We start from the raw sequence: 27,439 nt of genomic DNA, 5'->3' as shown, positions 1-27,439 counted from the left end.
AACGCACATATACACCCCATACGAACCTTTCAAAACAGCTCACTAAGTCTGTATCTTAACTGCAAAGTTAACTTGACTTGTCTACCCTGGAGGGCCTAGCTTGAATGACAGCAGCCACACTGCAAAATAATACTAGAGCTGCACAGATTAATTAGATTACTGCACAGAGTTATTGTATTAACAGCTGACAAGTTGTGCTAGCTTGAGCTGTAGCCTATACCCTGAAAAGGCTAGCTAACTCAAGTTAAAATTACCACTAGGCTCAAATTAATGTTTTTTTGGTGCCTGGATAAAAAAAATGATTTAAAAAGTGTTGTGGGGTTTTTTTTAATAAATCACTTTTAATTTAATTTTAAAAAATAAAGTATTAAAAATAAACCTTTCTAAAATTAAATTTGAAAATAAAACCTCTATTAAGGCCTAAATTTACAATTATTCTACTTAAATAAATAAATATATGCTAAATCAATTAGTCTCTTCAAACTTTAATGAGATTAAAGAGTGCTGCTTTTTAAATTACATTTAGAATCAGGTGAAAATTTCTTTAATTTCTGAAGTCAACTCAAGTTTTATAAATACGTCACAATGTCACGTATTACATTAAGGATCTGTATTATTTTCAGTCTTTACAATGGAGTGCATATTGGTACAGGTTGAACCTCTCTAATCCGGCACTCCCTGGTCCAGCAACATCCGTGGTCCGGCAAAGGCACCAACTCCATGGGTGCTCCGGGGCTGGAGCACCCACAAGGAAAAATTAGTGGGAGCGGAGCATTCATCAATGCCAAGCGCCAAGCTCCCCCGCTCCCCTCTTGCATGCTGGTGGCCCCACCCTTACCAACTCCTCCTCCTCCTCCCTCCCAGTGCTGACGGAGTGCCACAAACAGCTGATTCAGAACGTTCAAGCTTCAGGAAGGATGGGGAGGACCTGGGGTCGGAGACTAGGACCCCGGGCGAGGGGCTAGGGGCTGGGATGGGGTGGGCAAACTTTTTGGCCCAAGGGCCACATTGGGGTTGTGAAACTGTATGGAGGGCAGGGTAGGGAAGGCTGTGCCTCTCCAAACAGCCTGGCCCCCGCCCCCTATCCACCCCTCCCACTTCCTGCCCCCTAACTGCCCCCTTCAGAAACCCAACTCATCCAACCCCCCCTGCTCCTTATCCCCTGACTGCCCCCGCCCCGGAATGCCACCCCCTATCCAACCCCCCCTGCTCCCTGTCCCCTGACTGCCCCGACCCCTGTCCATCCCCAACAACCTCCCTGGGACTCCCACCCCAATCCAACCACCCTCTCCCCCGACTGCCCCAACCCCTATCCACATCCCCTCACAGGCGCCCCTCCCTCCCTGCTCGCTGATTTAAATAATGAATAAAATCTGTTATTTAAATCAATCAGTCCTGGTATGGACAGGACTCGAGTTATGGGTAACATTCCACTTATAACTTTACAGTGAAGACAAGCCTCCTTAGTATGCAATAGATGACATTTTTTCATTATATTTTTTGTAATCCACTAAGCAATGATTAATATATTTTGCATCAACATAAATATGCTTATGTTATTTAACTATGAAGTATGGTTTCTTCTCCCCCACTAACTATATTATTGTATGCTTGGTTCTTTGGCAATCATATGCCAGCATACTTGACTAGACACTCAGCAGTACAAAAGACAACAAAAAATCAATGGCAGCGACACATGCTATCTGCAGGGCTTTGAACACATGCAATATTGGGACCAATTTCTCTACAATCTTCCACTGAAAATTCAATTCTTCCACTCAGGATATGAATTAAGAGTTCGTAATATCACTAGGAATTCTATTTAAAACAACCTCTCTCTCCACAAATACATCAAACAAGCAAGCCAAAAATATGCTAAAATATGGCTGTAACCTATTATAACAGGTAAAGGTGACTTTATTCCACGATCTCTTCTTCAAGAGTGTTCTTTGTACTCCTGATATTATAATGGACCATCTCGAATTACTCAATTTGGTTATTATTCTACCAAATTTTTAAAGATTTGTTATAATGATAAATGTTGAAAAGGACTAAAAAATAATGTACTTTCTGGTCAAAAGAAGTTAGAAGGCAATCTTGAAAAACATAAACCTTTAAAATTAACTGTATATAATAAATCAATAATCACTTGTTTCTCAGAGCAGTGAATTAAAATAGGTGCCCCCCCTCACTTCTTTGATATCAGCATCTGTAATCCCACCGTGATGTGGGATTACAAAAAGGTTTATACATAGAGATGGCATAAACTTGGGACATTACACAAACAAAATATTCTTTTTTGGGAGCCATTAACAACACTGTACAGTTGTAGAAGGGTTATATGTAAAACTGTCACATACATTATAAAAGAAAACTAATCACTGAGACAATTGATTACTTAAATCTACGTTCCATTGGAATCAGTGGAAACTTCGAGAGACTAAGGTCTGCAGAATTATTTAAAGAAATACATTTTTGACAACAGACTAATTATATGGAAGAAGACAAACTGGCTTAACTAATCACTAGGGAAATTTGAAAACAAAAATCAGGAAATAGAAAGGTAAGAAGTCCTGTGATATTTATTTCAGGAACAGACATTTTTACTAAATCTTGATTTCCATAGAGGTTATTCTACATTCTTGATACAAGCAATAGATACAACCTACTCGTGGTATTTGGCATCTGAACACAGAGGTTAAAAACTTCATTAACAACAACAGAAATAACATTTCAAGTAACAGCTCTCCCAGTAACCCAATGTCTAACAACATTATGGAGTTATTTTAATAACGATGTCTTAAAAATATGGAGTATTTGGCTTGGCATAACATGTCAATTATATACAACATGCAAGCAATTAAACTGTTCAAATTCAAGCTGCGGAGTAGCAAAAGCAGCACAGAAGTATCTGAAAACACTCTGCTTTTTGAAAACATATATGTAATGCACCACAGAACCTATCAGTTGCATTTTAATGAAGAGTTGACTAGTGGATCCTATATAACTTGCCATTCATTAGGTTTCCTGATTAAATAGCATCTGGTTAAATTAGCATCAGATACTGAGACAGCTTCCATTTATTTACCCAACTCTTTGCCAGTAAAAATACAGCTGACAGGAGCAAATTGCCTTAACAGCCCAAAATAAGGATCAGACTTTCAGATGCTAATAAGGAACATACTGGGGTGCCTCAATTTGAGGTTGAAAATAGAGTAAAGATCTTATTTTGGGAGTGAGCTGAGGAATTGGAAGCAAGGTATCTTTGCTATAGACTATACTGAACTGGGAAGAAATTAAAAAGGAACTAAAAATCTATTATAAATTCATACAAAGTAGGTAAATTTCAAATAGAACCTTCAAGTGATACATTTTCTACCTTACAGAAGGAGCCCAAAACCAACTAAAATAATCTTTTGAAGAAAATTTTGCTACCTAAATCATAGCAACTTTCATCCAGATGTAATGATTTATGATTAGAATCTACTGATTTTTTTTTTAAAGCCAACTATGTGCTTCCCGTACTTCCATTTGGGTTTTGTAAAGAGATGTCAGTTTGACACTTGCAAATATTTTAAGTGTCAGGCCAGTAAATTGCAGTATTACATGTGAAAGCTGTGTCATTGTTTACAGTAGCTCTAGGAAAGAAGTCTGAAGTATCTGTGGTTGTGCAAATCTGAAATGTAAAGAAGTTGCCAGCCTCCTCTCCCCCATGTAGCGACCTATGTTAATTGTGCATTATGCTGTTTTTGAGACGCTGAAGGTAGGTTTCAAAACTGGATTTAGGTTCACCCACTCTGGCAAGAGCCCTTACTATTTGCTTCCATTTATTTCCAAAAAATGTAGAGACTATTCTTACAGTAAAAGTCTGTTTTGAAAAATGATTGCATGAAACTGGCATCTTCTAACTCAATGGATCTGTTACCAATTTGCACAGAGATTCATACTGACTTACTTTAGTGACAAAAAATAGAATTTTAATTTTTTTGTTTTATTTCTATTAGCACTAGAGTGACAATATAGCAATATTTTTTTCTTTTCCATCAACAGAATTGTTTAGTAACTGCACTATAATTCCTATTATTCCTGTAATATAAAACCAGTTATCAATCCACTCTATCTGATCCAGGGACCAGGAAGAAAACCCCAGGTTTTGAGCACAAGAAAACAGAGTCACAGTAAGGTTTTTATTTATATGTAAGCATTTGATATTGAAATCAAGACAAAAACCTATAATCTTACAATGCCATTTTTACTGTCACTTTTCTGAGCAGAACTGCTCTTTCTAAAGTCTCAATCTAGGAACTGTGTGGCGAGGTTATCTTCCCGGGTTCTTGGTGTAAAGGATAAGACTAACACCAGTGTGACATTTACTTTTTTAATGTGCATTTCATTCACGTGTTGATTGATACTCTAGCAAAGTAAATGGCAAATGAGTCCAAAGGAAGGGAAAATAATGGTTACCTACTATAAGCTAAACGAAGAAGGCATGGGTTCATTAGATGCAGATAATGAAAGGCATAAATAGGCACAACAAAGTCTCCAAGTACTTACCAAGGGGTGGAAAAGAGCGGACAGGGCTTGTGTCCCTGCTACTTTCACGGCTGGCCTCCCGACTGCACCCCTGACTCACACTAGGTCGAGGAATGCGGCTGCCTCGTGCTAGTATGATTCAGTGTACAGAGAAACAGCAGCACAGAAAGGGAGAAGACACAAGAAAAGTTGTAGTTTTAATGTAATTTTGTTTGTGCAATAAATCAGATCAATTATGTATTTCTAAGAACAGACGTTGCCTCTATTCATGTAGCATTACAGTATTATCTTCTGACATTCTATGAATTTGACAAATTGCACTAAATGAAGCCAGTTCAGATGAAAGTATCTTCTCCACAACATAAACTAACATGAATTTGGAATCTCTCTAAAGAAAATTGAAAAATGCTTTAAAAGAATGGTAACTTTTTTCAGATTATAGTTGAAACATTGATCAGTACAGCCTGTGAAGAGCATACAAACAGTAGTTCATTCAGAACTTACTCAGTTTAGTTCCAGCTAATCTTTCTTTTTTAATGTGGAAATAAATATTGCTTTTGCTACACTAAAGTACAGTACAACAATCTATTTAAAAAGGGGAAAATAATTCAGTTTAAGGTAAAGGTAAGGTAAAATTAAATAAAAATACTACAGAAAATCAGGTTACGGATAGCAGTAACCTCAGTTTTATTTATTGACATATTTCAAGAGAGTATAGATAATTGAGTTATACCATGAGGCTGTACTTGGGGGAAATATTAAGCATAATACATTCATTTTTACACCACACACACAATATAAAACAAGTATTTCAAGGATGCTAACTGTCTTGATGTCTTCTTCCCAGTTTTCAGTGTTTCCAGGCTGCCATAAAGATTTTGAGGGTTCCCAACAATGCTGAATATTTATAGGGGCCCGATTCACTTGCTCCTTCCTCTTTTTGGGAGGAGTTTAAGAGTAAGCATGGAGGCATAGATCAGTGCATTTCGAGAACAGCAAACTTCATAGTCCCACCTTAAATATGAAGTGTGTTGCAAATCGTAGGCCTCCCTTGGGAGTTGGCTCTGCAGGTCCCCAGTCAGATTTTAGAGTTTCAATTATGGGTTTTCCAGCCCCACCATCTGTAACTAGGCACTAAATGCATAAAGTAACATCATCTGTAAAGAATGTTACTTGATCGTTCTTACCTACTGACAATCTAGAAGGACTTGCTTCTCTACTGCATCCTTGGCTTCGTGGGATCTTGCTCCGTTTTTGTGCTGTTGCTGGATTGACTAACACTCTCTGAACCCCTGTGTTCATAGTTGAAAGTGCAGTTGTAGTCAAAACTCTTCCAGGAGATCCAGATCGACTACCAGCTGAAGGCAAAATAAGTAAAAATAAATAACTTCAGATAAATAGCAAGGATAAAAAGACAGAAAAACAACATGTTTGAAATGGTTCGAAAAAAGAGTTTGGAAGAACTTCCAAGATAAAATGTAAAATTTGAGAAAATCTGTAAGATCTACATCTAGTCTTAAAAATAAAGCACCTCTCACAAGGTATAGATAAAAATATCTGTGCAAGTCTGAAAACTTTATCACGGTATTTAGGACTATATGAGCACCATAGCAAGCAATTGTAACCGCACACCAAAAAAAAAAAAAAAAATTATTCTTTTCACTAGTATTTTCAAAAGCATCCAATATTCCTGAATCCGAAGATTGAGAGGTTACCTACCTTACAGCAATTTGAGTTCAAGAAGTTTTGTCCCTATGGGTGCTCCACCCTAGGACATATGCAAGCCCATGCACTCTCGATTGGAGACTGCAAAGTAGTGTCTGTGAACCCCGCCTCTACAGAGTGTTTCCTCCTGCTCTGAACAAGTGCATTTAGGGAGACGTCAGCCTGCCACCACTCAGTTACCTTGAAAGCGAAGCTGAATTCCACAGCAGAGGGGAAGGAAGACCAGAGGTGGAGCACATTTAAGGACAAAATATCCCAAAGAACTCAAGTTACTGTAAGGAAGTAACCTTTCCTTCTTCGAGAATATGTCCCTATGGGTGCTCCATTGTAGGAGACACCCAAGCAGAAGCTCAGTGAAGAGGTAGGTCCAGGACATACAAAAAAACTGCATTACTGAATGAGTTATCTCGGGAAGCAGATAAGATGAAGTAGTGTTTGGTAAAGCCATGTACAGAAGACCAAATAGCAGTCCTGCAGATTTCTGCTCTGGCAACATCCTTCAGTGGAGTTACAGATCTGGACTGAGCACTAATGGAATGTGCTGTTACTCTGTGAACACCAGCATTTTCAGAGCAGGTCAGGATGCATTCAAAACCCACTTAGACAGTCTGTGTGGAAATCGGTTGACCCTTCATCCTATCTGCAATTGATACAAATAGTCTGGGAGATACCCGGAATGGTTTAGATAGAAAGAAAGGGCCCTCCTGACATTCAGCAGACAAAGGCTTGATTCTTCTCTGGAGGCACAAGGTTTGAGCAGAAAACTGGTAGGCGAATTTCCTGGTTAATGTCATATTCCAAGGGAGGAATATAACGTCTGGGAGGAAGCAAGGATGGGGATGTAATATAATCTTGTCTTTGTAGAAGGTGGTATATGGTGGGTCCACCAGGAGATCTTCCCACTCACCCATTCACCTTCCTGAGGTGAAGGCAATTAGGTACAAAATTTTGGGGTGAGAGAGCAGGCTGCCATTGGTTTGAAGGGGGATTTTTTTAGGGCACTCAAAATCAGGTTGAAATCCCACTTGGGAGCCTGGTGTCGAATGGGCAGAAACAAGCTGTATATGCCTTGAAGAAATCTGGTTTCTGTAGGGTGGGCCAAAGACTGAGAAGCCCTGAATAGGTGAGTGGAAGGCTGTGATGATGACAGATGTACTCTGATAGAGCTCATTGAGAAACCCTATGTTTTTAATTCAAATAGGTAGCCCAGCATTTTAGAAAGCAGAACTTTCTAGGCTTTAGAAGATATGAGGGAGCACAATGATTGGAAGTGCTTGCACCTTTGCAAGCAAGTTTTATGAGTATTAGGCTTTCTACTAGATAAGAAAACTGACTAAACTCTATCCAAAAAGGTCAATTCCATACTTGAGAGTCACTGAGCAGCCAGGTTTTCAGATTCAGGGAGAAGGGGATGGGATGGATGAAGACCTCTGTCAATAGGTCTTTTGTAATAGGAAATCTGAGCAATGTTACCTCCAAGAGGTGGATGAGGTTTGAGTACCACACCTGTCTCAGCCAAGCAGATAATACGAAGCTAGCTCTCACTCCTTGAGAAGAGTCTTGAGGATTAATGATATAGGTAGGAAGCACGAAGAAGGGAACAAGGCCATGTTGTTATCATAACTCCCCAGAGAGTCATGGCTGTAACTTCCATTGGAGTAGAACAGGAAACATTTCATTTTGTTCAGGGTAGCAAAGAGGTCTACCGACCGGTATACCTCAGGTCTGGCAGATCCTGTGGAAGACAGAGTCCTTGAGTTTCCATTCATGATCTTGCCAGAAGTGGCTGCTCAAGGAGTCTGCGATTGTATTGTGCAGACCTGGTAAACAGGCTGCCGATATTTCTATCTGATGAGAGAGAGACCAGATTCCAGCCATAATGACTATGCACATAAGGACTGGGGTCTTGCTCTGCCCTGGCAATTGACATAATACATCGGTGCCCCTTTGTCCAGCATTACTCCAGCATGACTGAGTGACTTTGTATGGTGAGAGAGAAGTGTTGGCAAGCATATCGATCAGTTTTTAACTCCAGAACACTGATTTGGAGCACTGATTTCTGTGCTAAGTCTCCCTGTAGATGAGCTCCCATCCCAAAGATACATATATTGTGAGGGTCTTCAAAGGTGCTGGATACAAAGAATGGGGTTCCAATACAGACCCTCCATCATGTAAGACAGTCCAACACCTTCTAAGACATTGTGATACTTTAGGAAAGGCTATGTCAGTCTGGAATATATGCTGTCCTTATCCATGTATAGAAGCAACCTGAGGTGCATCCTCACATGGGGTGTCACATGCCTGGGGGCTGACATGTGGCCTAAGACCTACAGACAAATTCTCACTGTTGTTTGCAGGCTACACTGCAATGTTGAGATTTGGTTGGATAGGGTGAAGAATCTCTCCTCAGTAGGTAGGATCTTGCTGTTGTGAAGTCCAGAGTAACTCCTATAAAGTCTCCTCTCTGTACTGCAGATAGTGTGTATTTTTTGTGGTTGATGCGGAGTCCCAAAGATGGGAATAGTGTTTAATGGACTGGACATTGCTGCCTGGACCTCTGTTCACCAATTCTTAGACTTCCTCTAGTGGGATTTGAAGTGAATCCACTAGCCTTTTCATGAGATCCAGGAAAGCCAAAATCATCAGCATAGGAGGGCAGTGGTGGCAACAGCACCTCATTTGGAGATGAAGAGGACTTTGGAGATGGAGGTGAGATCTCCTCAGCCTGAGACTCTTGCTCCTCCTGTACACTTTTTTTATTGTCCAGGGCTGTAAAGCAACTGTGACTGAGGCAGTCTGCAACATAGAAGCTAAGGTACTGGGACTTGGAGGGGGAGAAGCATACACCTCCAGAGCTAGGGCAAGTCCTACTAACAGGAGCTTAAGTCTAGTCCTAGTCTAGTCTTCCTGTCCTCTTGGATCTGCCTTTGAAATCCAGACAAACCTTGCATTTAGAAGGGTTGTGACTTGTGAGAGTCCCCCCAAACACCGCAGGCAGCTCAAGTGTCCATCAATATGGGGAAAGGGCTTGTGGCAAGTCTCAACCCCTGGGGTTTGGGGCATAACAAATTGTGCTCCAACACAAAACAGAAGATGGAAGAAGAGGGGAAGAAGTTCTCCTGCCCCCAACCAACGCAACAGTTGCTATGCAAAATAAAGGTAACAATGAAAATAGATAACTAAAAGGAATTACTGAAACAAATAAACAAAGTAAAGAATTCACAAAGTGAAGGTAGGAAGCTGAATACAGCAGACTCTTTTGAGTCACAAGTGGCTGAAAAGGAACTTTGTGGTGGCAGGCTTGCAACTCCTTACGTTCCCTGTTTAAAGCACGAGGCATCTCTCTGCGCATGCCCATGGACGCTTCACAGTCTTTGACTGAGAGTGCACAGGCATATGCCCATCCTATGGTGGGGCACCCAGAGGGATCATATAGTAGAACAACAACTGTGTGTTCATTTTTAAAATTATATGGGATGGTTGGTCACATATTGCTGTTTTCTGAACTACCAACAGTTAAACCAAATAGATAATTTTGTTCTGTAACATCCCTGGACTGATCACCTTGGTTTTCACAACACAACAAATAACTATTGTATTTTTTAAACATGTAAAAGATGAAGTAGGCCCTGGTATTTCTTCAAATCCTACTCTCTTGGAGCCCAATCATCTAACACTGACTGTAGACAATGGAAAGAATCCCACTGACTTCCATGGAAGTTATTCTAAAAATTTAATTTAGAAAGCTTTTTTAAAACTAAGATTTTCAACCTTTGGAACACATTATGAAAAAACACACCTGATCAAGATGTTAAAATTCTTTGTTGAAGTGTCTTAGCAAACGTTATTCATAAAAATTATACATTTATTAGAAATTTGATCTTTGATTTTAACATATTGCATCCACTGGAAGAAATTGGTCACTTTTACCTAGACTATCTTCATCCTTCGAAGTTTCAGCTGTGGGGAACTTACATTTTAATACCTAACAAATGGTCCATTCATATCCCTTACTGATACTCTAATTAAAACTGTATTTTATAGCAATAATCAGTTTAATTATATGTCATTGTTGCCAAATGCAGAATAAAAACAATTTCACCTAAAAATCTTAATTAAAAAGCAAAGCTATTTTTAACCAAAATTAGCTTAGTGAAATGAAGCCTATAATAATTTTTCTAGCCCTGTTTAAAAGAAGAAAACAGTGTAAGCATAGGAACGCTATAAGATGTCTATTAGCTTAAGTACGTTTCATAGTACTCTTACATTACAAGGACTACCAGTGTCAACCAAAAAGCAAAGATGCTATAACAATAAAAAGTCCACAGGCATATTTTAGGACCACAAGATGATTAAAGCTTGATAGCAAGAAATGACTGAAAAAATGTGTGTGGCGGGGGGAGGGGACTGAAAACAATGCACCATGCATAAACTATATGATTTGTTGGTTGAATTGAGACTTGAAATGATTATTTAGCAAAATGCCCTTTTCTATCTATGGGCCTATTCAGCAAAAATGAGACATGCAATATTGTGCAGCACGAAGTCACGAACCTAGCTTCTGTTACTGAGATGAACAGATGATATTTCTAGCTTCTGTTACTGAGATGAACAGACGACATTTCTACCAGCTTTGTGTAGTTTTGTGAGAATTAAGAGCTCATGCAGAGCCTCTGCATATCATTCAGACCATCCCAATTGATTCAGAAAGACCTGGCAGAATACAGAATAACGGTCTTCTGTACTAGAGAATTTCCAGCAGATTCCCTGAAGTAGCTTGCAAAACCTGATAATCCTTTACCCTTCCCCTTCGCTAAATGCAAAAAATGTGCTCGATCAATATAAAGTTATATACATCACTCTGCTGTGTATAGATGTTTGTTACATCTGCTTGACCACTACTGTGTGGTACACTGGACTCTCCTAACATGTTCAGCGAAGTCTGGTATCTTCAGAACTGTCCACCTTACACACAGTAGCATGAGCAGTTGCAGATTTAAGCAATCAGTGCTATTTTGATAGTGGAAGAAAAAAGTTACAAAGATGATACTCCACAGTTACAAAGAAGAAATGTTTTTTCCTTCTAAGAATTACATTAAATTAAGTAGTCGTAGGACCATGGAAAGTGAGCTGGAATTTCTGCTGAATAGGGTTCTATGTTAAGGATATGTAGACAAATGATCAAACAACAATGCACACACAAATTTTGAGTCTTACCACCAATGGGGTTAGCAGACTGTGATCCTGAACAAGTGTAAAAGGCAGGATTAGGGTAAAGGTTTATAATCCATGAAGAGGGAGGGAGCAGAGCAGATTAAAAATGGATGGCAAATGGAAACAAGAAAGCTTTAGTCAGTTCACACAGGAGAAAAAAGCCACAAAAGTGTTATGCAAAAAGCAAGGCATTTTAGTAGCTTCCATAACTAAAGAATTAGGTTCAGATGCTTGTGTATAAATCAGATGAAGCAAAGCTGCAAAAGCAAATTACAAGTTTCCATCTTTCTAACTGCATAATACTAAAGAATTACATTATTTTCAATTAAATATGAACTCAACTTTCAGAATATTTTCAAGTATTATTAGACAGCAAAAAAAAATAAAGATTTAAAAACTGAAGAAAGCAATTTTCATGAAAGGCCACAAATATTTTCTTATTCAAGACAAAAACAGTGATGGAAAATTTGGCTGGGAGTGGGGTGCTCCAAAAGGGGAAGCACAGGTACACATTTGTAATCTGACAAGACACTTTCAGATAATTATAAAATAAGTCAAAAAGTTTAAACTTAACTAAATGTTGTCATTCTAACTTTCTATTATTTCCTTTATGATAATCCGTCTGAGGGTTAAAAGCAATTTTTCAAATCAGAAAATTTATTCTTTTTCTCTAATAGAGATAAACATAGTAACACCATGCAAACCCTCATAAATTAGCCGGAACCAAACTGAAAACAAGAGTAGCCACTTTTCTATTCATGACTTAACCGCAGTACAGATCTGTATACATGTATTTAATACGACTGTCTATTTACAAATAACTCTGAGGGTGGGAGTAGGAGGAAAGTTCCTCCAAAATCCCTAGTTACAATTATGTATTGCCCTCCCCCCCAAAACTACCCAACCTTGCGAGTGCAAGTATGAGTCAAATATCGTAGCCTTTAAACCCATATCCTTGAAACTTGAAGTACATCTCTACCCCTAAATTTGCACAATGGTTTTGGTTTCAAAAAAACTTATCCCGCCAGATGAGACAATGTATTGTTTTAAAATGACCTATTTTTAAAATATGGACACTTGGTCTAAGACAACAGAAGGGGAACGCTGTACTACAATTGTTTGTAAAAGGTGGGAATCTAAGTCTAATATGTAACCCATTATAAAATGGTCTGACTAGTCTGGAACTTTTCACTCACAGTTTCATGTCAATAATTCTCATTTAAATTAGAATTTTAGAAAAATTATGCCACAAAACATCAGGCACACTTGTGCTTCAGTTGCCCCTCTCCTGTGAACTTTTATTTATATTGGAATTGGAAAAGGTTCAGAAAAGGACAACAAAAATTATTAGGGGTCTGTAACGGCTTTCATATGAGGAGAGATTAATAAGTCTGGGATTTTTCAGCTTGGAAAAGACGACGACAAAGCAGGGGGGATATGATAGAGGTCTATAAAATCATGACTGGTGTGAACAAAGTAAATAAGAAAGAATTATTTACTCCTTCTCATAACACAAGAATTAGGGGTCACCAAATTAAATGAATAGGCAGCAGGTTTAAAACAAACAAAAGGAAGTATTTCTTCACACAAAGTACAGTCAACTTGTGGAACTCTTTGCCAGAGGATGTTGTGACGGCCAAGACTATAACAGGGTTCAAAAAAGAACGAGAAATTCATGGAGGATAGGTCCATCAATGGCTATTAGCCAGGATGGGCAGGGATGGTGTCCCTAGCCTCTGTTTGCCAGAAGTGAAGAATGGGCAACAATGGGAATGGATCATTTGATGATGAGCTGTTCTATTCATTCCCTCTGGGGCACCTGGCATTGGCCACTGTCGAAAGACAGGATATTGGGCTGGATGGACCTTTGGTCTGACCCAGTATGGCCGTTCTTAAGTTATGTTCTTATGTTTATTTGCTTTACTAGTCCTCTTTTACATTGTCTAGGAATTCTTATTTGTCACACTCCTGAGATTTGTAAACAATGAGCTCTGCTGAAGGATTAAGCTCCGAGTGGAAGGACGGCTGCCAGTCGGGGGGGGGATTTACTTTTCTATACCACCATATGTAAAACCATCCAATTATTTCAGTAGAACATCAGGGAGTTCTACCCAACTCATCCCTTCAGGCTCTGATCCAGACAGAAAGTGAGTTCTTTTGCATACCACCACTATCACCAGTAAAATACAATTTAAATGCTTAAGTTTACATTTTATTGAACGTGAAGAATTAATTATCTAAAACTGAATTAGAATACAAACCTCTTAACAGTGACCACCTCTGTAGAAACTGAATATCCATCAATGATTTAGGCATAACCCTTTTTTGCCATTTATTTTGAGTAATTTCCCATCAAAATTTCTTAATTAATAAAGCTCTATTATGGGAATTTATTAGAAGTATAATGCATATGTCTGTTGGTCTTTAGATTTTGTAAAAGCTTGTTTTCACAGAATCTGCAAATTCTGGGCCAAGTTTGACCAGCATCCCTTTGAAAATAAAAAGGCCTTCAGGAAATTGTTACTGAAAAATTAATGCAAACTTATAGTAAGGAAGATTTGATAATCAAATGAATTTGTTCGCTTTTAATTTAGTCTATTCCATAACTATCTAAAGAAGGGTATGTTATGGACTAATGACCTTTCAAAGTTACTACACTTTCTGTGCATTTTAAAGCATCCTTCTACTCTGAGAAGTGGTTAAAAGTATATGGGGGGATGTCGTACGTCTCACCATTTTCATAACAAGCTTGCCAACTTTACTCACAAAAAGTTTACATACTGACTACTGACACCTGACCAGTATTTGTTTTTGCTGTCCTGATTACTGCATAGTAATTAGCCATATATAAGTGCAGGTGCATGTTTGAAAATCAGGCCCCAAATTGTTAATTTAAAAAAATGTTTAGTACAAAAATGCATATGGAGTGGAATGGGATAACATTTTTTAAATCAAAACTGATAATGTAAAAAGACCCCCCGCCCATTTAATGACCACATATATTTAGGTGTGGCAGAATCTGATTTTTTTAATAATTTTCATGGATAATATTGTTTATTTTTAAGCATTATTTTATCAAATTATGTTTTCATAGTTGTGCATAAATATGGGTTTCAAGCATTTTTTATTTTTTATCAATTTTAAATGTTTACAATTGTGGGAAATTAAGGGGGGGGGTGTAAGACAATGGGGAGTCAGACAATAATTTAACTACAACAGACGCTGAGATTCCAAAAAGAGATGGTTACTTACCTGTAACTGGACGGGCTTCGAGATGTGTGTTCTCTATCTGTACTCCACTGAGGGTTTTGCATGTGCACCATGTGTCTGGAGCCGAAGACTTTGGAAGTAGTATCCGTTGGTCCGCGCATGTGCCTTGGTTCACCTCATAGTTTCATCCAAGGTGATAAAAGGGTAAGGTGGATCTACAGCAGCTCCAATTCCTTCTCCACCACGAATCCAACAGATACATAGCAGAGGGGAAGGAGGGTGGAAAGTGGAATACAGATAGGGACCACACATCTCAAAGAACCGCCAGTTACAAGTAAATAACTTCCTCCTCTTCTTTGAGTGATGGTCCCTATTGTATTCAACTGAGGGTGAATAATAAGGAGGACCTAAATCGGAGGAGGATGCAAGGATGAAGATAGAACTGTTGAGCAGAGGATTGCTGTGCTGAAGGAGGAATCTGCTGTCAAGTCCTGACCTTGAGTTTTTCTGCTACTGCCACCAACAGTCTGGGGGACTTCCTGATGAGGCTTGTCCTCTGTAGGTAGAAGGCCAAGACCCATTGGATGTCTAGGGAGTAGAATCATCCTTCCTCTGCAGATGTGTGTGGCTTCGGGAAGAAAACAGGTAAGTGAATGGATTAATGCGAAACTGGGAGACGACCATTGGTAGAAATTTGGGATGCAGGGAGACTCCATCTTTATGGAAAATCATGAAAGGGGGTTCCACAATCGTGGACCCAAGTTCACTGACCCTTTTCGCAAAAGTGATAGCAACAAGAAAGGCGACTTTCATTGAAAGGAGGACCACAGAACACGATGCCAACGGTTCAAAGGGTGGTTTTGTTGTACAAATAGAACTAGGTTAAGATCCCACTGGGGAGCGAAGGGTTTGATGGACGGGAAGGTTCTGATGAGGCCCTTCCAGAAACTAACAGCTAACGGGTGTGTAATGACGGAGTGCCCTTCCATTGGGGGAGGGAGGAGAGTGGAAGGTGCTAATCGCAGCTAGGTGGACTTCTAGAGAGATGAGGGTGAGATCCGATGCCTTCAAGGACAGGAGGTAATCCAGGAGGAGGGGGATCTCCACCAATTCTGGGGGAAGTTCCTTTTGCTAGGCCCAGCAGGCAAAACATTTCTGCTTGGCCCAGTAACAGTGTCTACTGCATTCTTTCCTGCTGCTGGAGAGGATGTTTTGCACGTCTGCGGAACAGGCCGGTTCTAGAGAAGATGCCCAATCAAATAAAACGCTGTGAGGTGGAGCACCTATGGATTGGGATGTCTATCTAGCTGTTGTAGTGCATCAGCAGATCAGGGACGGTGGGGATGGGAATTGATGGATGGGTGGTTGGGAAACTAGAATTGCCTGGGTCAGCAGGGGGCTATCAGAATGACTGTTGCTCTGTCTTGTCTGATCTTGTGGAACACTTGTGGTAGGAGCAATAGAGGAGGTGAGGAACAGTTATTTTGGTCTGACCAGGACAGTATGAGAGCATTGCACTGAGAATGGTGACTGAGACCTCCCCAGAGCAATACATGTTGCATTTGCTGTTTATGTGAGAGGTGAAGAGGTCTCTGGTCAGCATCCCTCATTGGTTGAAGATGTAGTGAGTTATGCAGATGTGGCGTTCCCACTTGTGGTCGATTGCAAACTGCCTGATAATCAAGTCCGCAATCATGTTGTGTGTCCCTGGAAAAGAGTCTACAGACAAGAGGGTGATGCACCAATTCCAGAGGTTGACTGCTTCTACACGTAGAACAGCTGACCTTTGCCTCCGTTTGTTGATGTGGAAAACAGTGGCAGTGTTGTCCGACATGATAAGAACATGATGGGAACAGATAAAAGGGAGAAAGGCTTTTCTTACAGCCTGGGTGTGTGCTCCCCAGTCTATGAGGGATGCATTGGTGATGATCATCTTGTCTGGGAAGGAGGGGAACAGCTATGCAGACACGATGTGGTTCCATCCACCACTGGAGGGCTGAGAGTATCCTGGAGGAACTGTCAGCACGAGGTCCATGGCGTCATGGCTGGGCAAGTAAACAGTCTGAAGCCAAATCTGGAGGCAGCGAAGGTGGAGTTGAGTGAAGGCGGTGACATATGTACAAGAAGCCATGTGGCCAAGGAGAGACAAACGAGTCCTGGCAGGGACATAAGGATTGTTAGCGATGCAAGTTATGAGTTCTCTCAGTGTATGGAACCTACCCTTTGATAGGTAGGCCTGTGCTATGGCTGAGTTGATGGGACCTCTATAAAATCTGGGGATTGTGTGGGGTCCAAGATTGATTTTTCAACATTGAGACTGACCCCAAGGGACGAAAGAAGGCTGAACAACATGGAGGTTCAAACTTAGGCTTTGCATCTGGACTGAGCAGCCAGGAGCCAGTTGTTGAAATATGGGACTACCAGGACTCCATGACGTCTGATGTAGGCCACCATGACTGCAAAAACCTTGACGACAATGCTGGAAGCAGTCGTTAGCATGAAAGGGAGAACCCTGTTTTGGAAATAGAACAGACCGTGAACATCAGGAATCATCTCTGGGCTGGATGGATGTCTATGTGAGAGTGTCTTGCATACTGAGAGCCCACGTGCCTTTTTCCAGAGATGGGATGATTGCTGCTAGTGTGGCCATACAAAACTTGGGCTTGCGAATGAAGTGACTGAAAAGCTGGAGGTCTAGAATTAGTCTCTGTCCGCCTTTCTTCTCGGGTATCAGGAAGTAAACTGAATAGAATACGGTCCCGTGATATTCCAGGGAAACACAATCTATCACTCCCCGTTGTAGAAAGAAGTTCACTTCTTGGGTGAGGATGCTGTTGTAAGAGTAGTCCCCAAGGAGGGATTGGGGGGCTGTGGAGGAGGTAGCATGATGAATTCGATCATACAGCCATGGTGGACGACATTTAGCACCCATGTCTGTTATTGCACTCCAAGCTTAGAAAAAGAGTGCCTCTGAAGGGGGTAAGATGGTTGCATGGCAGTACGCAAAATGGCTGACGGCTCTCTAGAATATCTTAGAAATACCTTTTAGCTGGGGGTTGCATCTCCTGTGAAGGTGGTCCCAGAGGGTGGGATCTCTGTCTTTTGTCTTGTCAGTGGAGGCCCATAAGGCCTCTGGTGGAAAAACTGGGAGAACCTGTAGCATTGTGCGGGTGGCAGGCAGTGGAGCTTATACTTCAGAGCAGACATAAACATAGCCAGTGAACATAGTGTTGTTCTGGAGTCTTTGAGAGTATGAAGGGAATCATCTGTCTTTTGATTAAAAAGATGGGATTCATTAAAAGGGAAGTCTTCTATAGTGTTCTGTACCTCCTGAGGGAAAACACAGGAGTGGAGCCAAGATCCCCTCCACATGACTATGCTAGCAGCAATAGTCCTAGTAGTAGTATCTGCCACAACCACCACTGACTGGAGCATTGTTCTTGCCACCCGCTTCCCTTTCTCTATGATCACCTGGAAATGAGCCCAGTCTTGCGGAGGATGTTTGTCAGCAAATGCCTCCAGTTTGCCATAATTCGGGAAAACATATTTGGCTAGTAATACTTGATAGTTCAAAATCCTGAATTGGAGACTGACAAAGGAAAAGACCTTACAGCCCAAAAGGTCCAATTGCTTGCCCTCTCTGATGGATGATGTGGAAGGTGGGTGTTGTTGCCTGGATTGTTCAGTTGCTGCTTGAACCACAAATGGGTTTGGGGGGGGTGGGTGAGAAAAGAAACTAAGACCCCTTCGCTGGAACATAACATTGGTTTTCTGCCCCCTTGGAGGTAGGTGTGCATGTGGCTATTGTGTGCCATACCATCCTAAAGGGTTCAAGGACGGCATCGATGGGCAGTGTGACACTAGTTGGTGCAGATGAATGGAGAATATCCAGGAGTTTATGCTGTATATGCTGGATTTCCTCCAAGGTGATGTGAAGCTCCCCCACCAGGAGATCCCGGAATTACCTAAAGGCAAAGGGGACGCTGAAGTCATTGCCTTGTCTCAGGAAGAGGAAGGGAATCTCTCTGATTCCAGTGGCACTGTCGGAACCGGGCTGAAGGGCTTCTCTTCCAAGATTGGATCTGAGCTTCTACTCAACGGCCCCTTTAACAGGGAGACAGGTAAAGTCTCCCTTGTGGACCAGGTGAGTTCTGAGAGGGAAGTATTGGGATCATGGCCCCCAATAAGGCCAGTATGCTCAGTCTGGAGGGAATTGAGGCAGATCCCCTGGCATGGGTAACCAGTGGGTCCATGGTGGTTGCATTGTATGGTATTGCACGATCCAGACTGCCTTCTCGAATACCCGTACTGCTATAGGGGATTGATGGTCCCTTTCCATCATCCAACTCTTCCAAAGATGAGAAGGTGGACTACAGTTTCTTCAGTGATACCATCGGAGTCGGCAGACGTGTGTAGACCGTTGGAGCAGGAGGCAAGGGGTGGCATGTCATGAGGGGGAGAAAGAGTCTCCCTAGAGGTTGAGGGTCCCATCATGCAAGGCAATCTCGGTTCCTCTAAAATAAAGATATCCTGGGGCTCGCGTGCTCTTCCCAATCTCCCTGATGTTCGGGGTAAGTGGTGGTGGAGTAGTGGACTTCCCTGGACTGAACGGGTCCCACACTTTATGGGGTGCCAATGTTGACAGTACCTGCAGTTTGATACCTGAGACCATCTGATCCCCTTGATTCTGGGACTTCTTTTCTTGTTTATGCACTTTAGAATGCGCGCCCTCTCCATGACTCAAGCTCATGGAAGCAGCATCCCCTTTCTTTGTTTTCAAGGAAGACTTAACGCCACGCTTATGGGAATGCTTCCTTACCTCCAGACTAGTCCCTGGTGTGGGGTCCATAGTGGCGGATCTGGACTCAGTAGCAGGAGATGCACCCCTAGCTGTTTCAGGCCGATGCACTAGGGTGGGGCGGGGCAGATTTCCCCAGCCAGAGTCCAAGCGAGGCCTCATGGAGACTTCCATAAGGTGCTTCCAGAGGAAAAGGCCCCAACCTTTTCGGGTACAGCTGCAGAAAGACTGGCAAATATTGCACCGTGATGCAATGTGAGCTTCTCCCAAGCAGTAGAGGCAGCACTGGTGTTTGTCACTGGCTGAGAAGGAACATGGGCAGGAGGCACAGAATTTGAAGCCCAGCATCTTAGGCATTGTACCTGCGTGAGAGTACAGGGAAGAGCAGGAGGGACGGTAGGGAAAACACCCCCCTAAACTATCTATCCTAATCACAAACATTACGATAAACTATGACAAAACAGCTAAAAACACTATAAATTGTAAAATTCTAAAACTACGTACAACAATATTTTTAAAGGTGCTTCAGAGACAAGGACACTGAAAGTTCTGATCTGGATCAGGTGGTGATGAGAAGGAACTGAAGACGAAGTTGCTCCGCCTCGCCTTTTATCACCTCTGACAAAACCATGAGGCAAACCAGGGTTCACGCATGGACCAATGGACACTACTTTCAAATTCTCTGGCTCTGGATGCATGCGTAAACCCTCAGTGGAATACAACAGAGACCATCACTCGAAGAAGTTAAATATTTATAACTGTTAAAAAACAAACTGTCAACATCACATGTCAAAATATGCAAAGTAAATATCCTTAAGTCAAACACTAATAAATTCTCAAATAGCATTTTTCTTAGTGTCTGTCTGTAAGTTTTAATCATCATCAGTAGAAATATTTTTTCATTGGTTTATATGTATACAGCGAAATAGACATTTACTGATAAATATCTAATCCTTCCAAACCTACACATATTGTCAGTTTCAAACCTGAAGAATGCACTGTCATTTCACAATTTTAGAAATCATTTAAAGCCTAGATAGCATAAATCACTTTTAAACATTGTATATTTTAAACAACCAGCATCTTCGCTCCAAAATTAAACTATTTCTATTGCTGCTGAGGTAGAAAAAAGTCCCAGTGAAAAACCCTCAGTGAAGAATTTAAAAAGAAATATTAAATGCAAAACAACAGGAAATTTGAGGAGTAAAGATACTGGCGATACTTGGGAAACTAGAGTGCACTCATGTGAGAATGGCAGTGTCTACTTTATCGTGAAAGGTGGAGGGGAAAACACAATTACTGAATTATACTTTTAGACTATTATTAACTAAAAAAAAAGAGGATTTGGGTACCGAAGAACTAGGATTTTCAGGTCATCTATAAGTACAAAAAGACACCCCCCACTTTACCTAATTTCTGATATTACATTTCTAAGATTTGTAGATAGTTAGTACAGAAGATTTTGTTGAGGATTTTTTAAGACTACAAACTGGCCTCAGTGGTAGATTTAATTTCCTGTTACACAACCTATTTCCCATTAGCCCTAATTTTTCTCCAAAAGAGTATGACAACACAAATCATCAAAGATTTATTTCAAAAGCATGCAAATACTACTGACCCAAAACACCGAAAAAAAAAATACCTTCATTTTTGTCTGGCGATGATGAACCTAAGGCACAGAACAACAACTCAGTATGCGGCTTATGTTTTTTAAATAAGCTTTGACCATAGCCATTGGTCAATGAATGTATGCTAAGCATATGGCCTATCTTTTGATCAAATATTACTGACAAATGAACAATACATACGCTGAGACTGAGAGACCACTTTCGTTCGACTACGTCCTCTAGAATCGGTCTTTGAATTTCCAATTCCAACAGAAGGTGTTGAAAGCTTTGTTCGTATACGACCTATAAAGTAAAAATGACATTAAGAAAATAGTCTTCGTCATGAACAGAGACCTCATAGTGTAAATGAATATTTTATTACGTTGCTGTAGTTGAAAACTGAAGATTTACATACTGGAAAACTCAATTATCCAAACCTCACTTGAAAAAAAACAATTCAGAGTAGAAAATTAAATACCGCAATAGATTTAACTGCAAGTTAAGAAACGAACACTTTTCTTTTTGACTGTAAGTACTTCAATAAAGAATTTATATACAATCAATTTTTAAAATTAAAACTAATTCGTCTTCATCAACACCAAATTAGATAACTCTAGTTTTCTCCAGAAATACACTGATTTTATATTTTTTAAAAGTAAAGCTTATGAAGTGAGAGTCAAGGAAAATATTTTATAATTTAAGAGGAGAGAAGTACCTAATGTAACAAATATCAAACTCTACTCACTACTACTTGAAAGCTATAATTTTACTAACTTTCCTTTTTCGTCCTCTAGGTAACAAAACCATCCCTGGCTATCTTTTGAACAAGCCACTGAGGATTCTTGCCAACAATTCTGAGCAGCACTGCTCCGTTTTTCAGAGACCTGCCATCTAATTTCTCTGTACCTCAGGATACCACTATACTCATGGCCATGGATGTGGACACAAAAGTAATTCTTTATACTTTATAGCACCTTCCATACAAGGTTTTCAAAAGAACTTTGCAAAGACTAATGAATAAGTCTCAACATCCATATGAGGTAGAGAAATACTACCCTTGTTTTACAGAACGAAGAACTGAGACCCAGAGATTTTAAGGACTTGTCTGAAGTTACTCAGGAAGTCTATGGCAGAACTCAAATAGAATTCAGCTCTCTCCAGACTGCCAACCGATAAGATCATCTTTTGTGTGACATCATCTCTACTCCTCAACGTTTAGACAACACAATGAAATTACCAAAGAAGGGAGGATTCCAACAGTATGAATGACAGTTATTAGGCAGATTACTCTTAAAAGTGAATAGCCAGAATTCTGTATACAGGTCCTAAACCAACATGACAGCGCTACACAAAAACAAAACCTAGAAACAACAAGTTGGACACAATTTTGGAAGGTTGCAAGAGGAAACTGCTTGAGAAGTGACATTCTAGCACAACAATTTATTCACTTTAAGACTGCATTAACTTTAACAATAAAAAAGTTTTGCAGACATATAGGGTCAATCCTTGACCCAGAAGAATTAGGCACACAGGCTCATTATATCTAGTTTCCAGCCCCTTTAGGCTTTCCACAGCAGGATTTCAAGACCAGCCAAGTTAATATTATTCATCCAAGTAGAGGGAACAGTCCACAGAAGAAAGTCTATGGGAAGAGAGCCAGGATAAAGGAGGTTATTCACTTAGCTACTAGAAAGCAATGTATTACCATTACTGGTTAAATTGACTGAGACAAACTCTACCCTCAGTCACCCCATGCATTGACAATATTTTCCCCACTAATTGTAATGAGGTTTCAGGGTTTCTGTGCAGAATCTGGCCCAGAGAGTTTAGGAATATAGTGCACCACCAATTTGGTTGATGCTGAATTATCACTAAAGGCCTGATGTAATTTCCATTAAAATAAAAAACAAAAATCTTTTTGAATGTTATGAGGCAATGTTTTCTGGCGCTAGCTTAGAAGGGTTTTAACAATACATTTTAATATGTTCTTCCATGTTCCAAATAGATAATTAATAATAGCACCTGCTTCCTGAGTGTGAGCACATCTGTTCAACAGATGAGTTTTTCCTAATTAGCTTATAATTTAAAAGATCAAAACATAATACTCCTGTAATTTTATAGTAAAATGTTAAGCAATGACATTTTTATTGAAAATGATTGCCTGAGAACCAAAATCACAATGTAAAAGAATTTACAAAAATATACTTCAATAACCAAATATTAGATGTGTAAGCCAAATGGAATGACCCCCAACCACCACAATGAGCTAATTCTACTTCTAGAACTTAGTTCGTATAAATGAAAGCATGAAGATGAAAGTATTTGCTATTCTAACAAAAGATTAATTTTTCTTACCATCTTCAGAAGCTGTTCCTAATAGAAAAAATAATAAAACAATGATATTCCAAACAGCACTATTCTTTGATTCAATTCCTTTTCATTCCTACTTATATGAAATTAGAGTACCTTGACAAAATATGTTTATGTAAGAATGGATCTTAACCTCTGCTCTCTTGCACTACAACTCCATCATTAAACTACAATGGAAAGCCAAAGGCTACATTGTGAGCTGATTGTAGAAATACATAATGCACTGCTAGACGCCAAACTTTCTTTGAAAAAACATGGAATATTGAAGAAAAATTGAAGTTTTAATCATGCATATGAGTTTAAGACAATTAAGTAGCATATCAAGAACAGACTTTGATATCAAGCATACTATCATAAGCAACTGCTAAGGAAAGTCGGTGACATATGCACATGGTGCACATTTGCATATAGAATTCCAATACAAGCTCCAGGTTGAAGTAAGCAATACAGACCCAGTGCATTAAACATTGGGCAGAGAGAAGCTGATGGAAGATGTTAGAAAGGAAGATTCATTCCAACAAAATTCAATCTGATGCCTCAAAAAATGTACACCCTTTTAGACCAAGTCCTGCCTGGAAGAGTGAGCTGTGAGAAAAACAAGGTTACTGAAAATGGGTCACAGTTGGAGTGTGTATGCTAGTTTAATGAGGCAAAGTATACCCATACATGACAGTTAAGACAAAATCTGAGGTAAAACACACATCAATGCCCTAAAAACCAAAGCGTGGGAAGAGGAGAAAAGCTGTGGAAGCACCATTTCTCCACCCTGCACTGAGGCTCCCTTGAAACCATGGTCTGCAGATTCTGGGTGAATATATTCGGGAAGTGACAGGATTTGTAAAAATATTCCCGCTATTGGTTGGTAATTTTTTTCTAATCCAATGCTGTTTCTGAATACTGAGATGACTATAGTAATCAAAAAAGCCATTCAGCATCTTCACCTCATCTAGAGGTTGTGGGAGGTTAACCCTCTCTGCAAACCTTGCTAGGACTGTGCATGCTTTTGCTGTTTCTAGACTGAGCTACTCTATACACTTTATTCACAGCAGGATCACCACTGAAGCCTCAGAAGCTACAGCTAGTACAAACTGCAACCCTCCTGGTCTTTTAAAGTGCCACCCTATCCTAATAATGACTTTTTTTAAATCGAGTTTTGGGAGTGTCTCTCAGTTTTCCAAATCAAGTCTGCCCAGTTTGCATATAAATATTTTTTAAAAAAATTGCCAGTGCTGCAAATTCATCCTGGACTTTTATCAAGTTGTGTTTATTCCATCTTGCAAATCATCACAAGTAACAGAAGTCCTGAAGAGCACATTATATCTTCAGATATATCTGAAGTCCCATTCTCTTCCAGACACCTTTGAAAATCCACTAAAGACCAAAGGGTTGCACAGGTCTACCTGACAGCAGAACTTGGCCTGCAGAGCCCAGATTACTTGTGATGATACACAAAATGGAAAAAACAAACAAACAAAAAAAACAGCTTGATCGCAAGAGTTCAGGGTGAATATGGGATGCTGCTAATTATAAAAGTTATATGCAACCTAATCAAATTTTGATTTGGAAATCAGAGAAAAGAATACAGAACCGTCCAATATTGTTTAATAGGGCAGACCAATACCTTATGGAATTTGGACTGCTATAAGCAAAAAGTGACAGTTACTTACCTGTAACTGGAGTTCAAGTGGGCTCTACATATTCCCAGTTATAGGTATTGAACCACCTTGCGGCGGCAGCCTTTTTCAGCTGTATCAGCTAGAGTGTTCTCGCATCCCCCCTCCACTTGGCGTCCCAAAGGACAGAGGGAAAGGCTATAAAGGGGACAGAGCACCCTTTGCTCCTTAGTTCCTTCCACCATACAGCCAGAGAAGATAATTACAAGAACTCTGACAGAGAGGGGAAAGAGGGTGGGAATTGTGAATATGCAGCGCCATCTCAAAGAACTCCAGTGACAGGTAAGTAACCTTCATTTCTTCTTTGAGTGGCTCCGCATATTCCAACTTATAGGATAGATTGATAAGCAGTGCTGAGACCCGCGCAGAGTCTGGAGATGGGAACAGAGTCCTAGTTGAATAAAGACTGAAGTATCACCTTGCCAAACCCAGCATCCGCTCTAGAAACTAAATTCAGAGGCCAATGCTTGGTGAAGGTGTGTACAAATATCTGGGTTGCAGCTCTGAAGATTTCAGCAACTGGCATCAGCCTCAGTCAAGCAAAGGAAGTAGCCACAGCTGTAGCATAATGTCTTCTGATTGAAACAGGCACGGGAACTCTCACTAGCATATCACTAAAAGATACAGAAGCTTGATTCACCATGAAATAGTCTGGGAAGAACTCATAATGCCTCATAATATTGAGAAGAACAGTCTAGAAGTTTTAAATGTGGAAATCAGCTACCAGCTTATGCAAGAACTAAGGACCATGTCTAAAGACTACCTTTTCCTTCTGAAACTAGAGTAAAAGGTGGATCAGACATGAGTGCATTCAGTTCACTCACTCTACTGGCTGATGTAAAGGCAATAATTAAAGCAGCTTTCAGGAATAAATGATGCAACGAATACTTCAGCTATGGGCTCAAAGAGGGATTTCATCGAAGTGGTGAAGACCAAACCGAGGTCCCAAGAAGGGATGCGTTTTTTAGCAGAAGGGTACACATTTGACAAACCTTTTTACGTGAAGCATGAACAAACAGCAATCTATCATCAGCTCAAATATGATATGTGGAGATGGACGCCAAAGGAACCTTTATCAGTGAATTAGATAGGATCAGGCTTCCTCTTCATCCATGCCTGAAATCTAGACCATTTGGGACAGTCAGTTTCCTGTAGACTGTTTCCTGGATTTAACCACTATATACTGCACAGATGAAGAACACGACTGCTCAAGTGCAGACAGAGTCAAAGTCTGTTCACCCATCCCATCGGATGAAGGGTCTGCAGGTCCAGGTGAAAAATCCTGCTCCCTTTCTTGCACAGAAGATCTGGAGACAGGGGGAGACGTATAAAGACTTTGCCGGACAGCTGTGGACCACTGCAGATGTGGCCAAGCCAAGGCAATCAGTATTATTCCTTGCTCTGTCCAGATGTATCTTCCTTGTCACCTTTTGTATCCGGGAAAAGGAGGCATATATCAAACCCCTCCAACAGTGCAGAAGAAAAGCACCCAAGAAAGACAGACTATCCCTAATTACTCAAGAACAGAAAAGATGACACTTTTTCTGATTAATCTTGTCATGAACCGATACACAATTGGTTGACACCATCTGGAAAAAAGGGTCTGAACTAACTGGTCCTTCAGGAAGGCATTCCTGCTGAAGCAATCTGCAACTACAGTCAGGCCGCGATTTACATATTTTTTTTGTTTTGTTTTGGCAAGGTTTCATTTACGCACGGTCAATTAATTGTGACCCTTTATATATGTACACAGTAGAGATTCACGTTTACATGGTGCAGTGCTGTTACCAAGATGCACAAATCAGTGGCCTAGCCAGGACCCTACACCGGGTGGGCCCCAACTTCGGGTGGGTGGGCAATGATGGGGGTGGGGGAGGGAAGGCAGGAGGGATGGGGCACCTCCCCCTCCCCCTCTTCAGCCAGCCTTGTGGGGGCCATTGAAATGCTGGCCTGGGGCCCCAGGTGTGGGGTCAAGGTGCAGGGGCTTGAACCGCTCCACTCACCTGGCGCTCCAGCCAAGGAGTGGAGTCCAGGGCTTGCCCCACTCTGCCCAGCACATCTGCCAGGGAGCGGGGTTGGGAGCTTGCCCCAGTCTGCCTGCCCGGCGCTCTAGCTGGGGAGCAGGGTCGGGGGCCTTACCCCATTCCATCCGCCTGGCCTTCCAGCTGGGAAGCAGACAAGACTCCACGCCCCAAGCCTACTCCCTGGCTGGAGCGCCAGACAGGTGGAGAGGGGCAAGCCCTTGAGCCCACTCCCCAGCTAGAACACCGGGTGGAGCAGTGTAAGCCTCCAACCCCACTCCCTGGCTG

The 27,439-nt window shown here is 40.8% G+C and overlaps 1 protein-coding gene across 46 annotated transcripts in view; it reads right to left on the bottom strand.

Annotated features, from left to right (window-relative positions):
- CLASP2 (cytoplasmic linker associated protein 2) overlaps window positions 1-27,439 on the bottom strand; it is a 271,237-nt gene that overhangs the window by 83,149 nt on the left and 160,649 nt on the right. For 17 of the 46 annotated variants that reach the window (XR_012157456.1, XR_012157457.1, XM_073333055.1 and 14 more), the window contains 6 exons: window positions 23,443-23,460; window positions 21,289-21,390; window positions 21,123-21,149; window positions 11,476-11,502; window positions 5,721-5,891; window positions 4,555-4,662 (listed from right to left, as the gene is read on the bottom strand). Coding sequence is in view for 44 of the 46 variants with exons in the window: in XM_073333055.1 (XP_073189156.1) it covers window positions 4,555-4,662; window positions 5,721-5,891; window positions 11,476-11,502; window positions 21,123-21,149; window positions 21,289-21,390; window positions 23,443-23,460 (453 nt within the window). In the remaining 2 variants the exon portion in view is untranslated. The remainder of the gene's footprint in view (window positions 1-4,554; window positions 4,663-5,720; window positions 5,892-11,475; window positions 11,503-21,122; window positions 21,150-21,288; window positions 21,391-23,442; window positions 23,461-27,439) is intronic. The other 29 variants (XM_073333028.1, XM_073333034.1, XM_073333039.1 and 26 more) reach the window with 5 other exon arrangements.

This window comes from Lepidochelys kempii, chromosome 2 (genome assembly GCF_965140265.1).
Source record: "Lepidochelys kempii isolate rLepKem1 chromosome 2, rLepKem1.hap2, whole genome shotgun sequence".
In the NCBI taxonomy this organism is placed as follows: domain Eukaryota; kingdom Metazoa; phylum Chordata; order Testudines; family Cheloniidae; genus Lepidochelys; species Lepidochelys kempii.
This window is presented reverse-complemented; position numbering and strand designations above follow the sequence as displayed.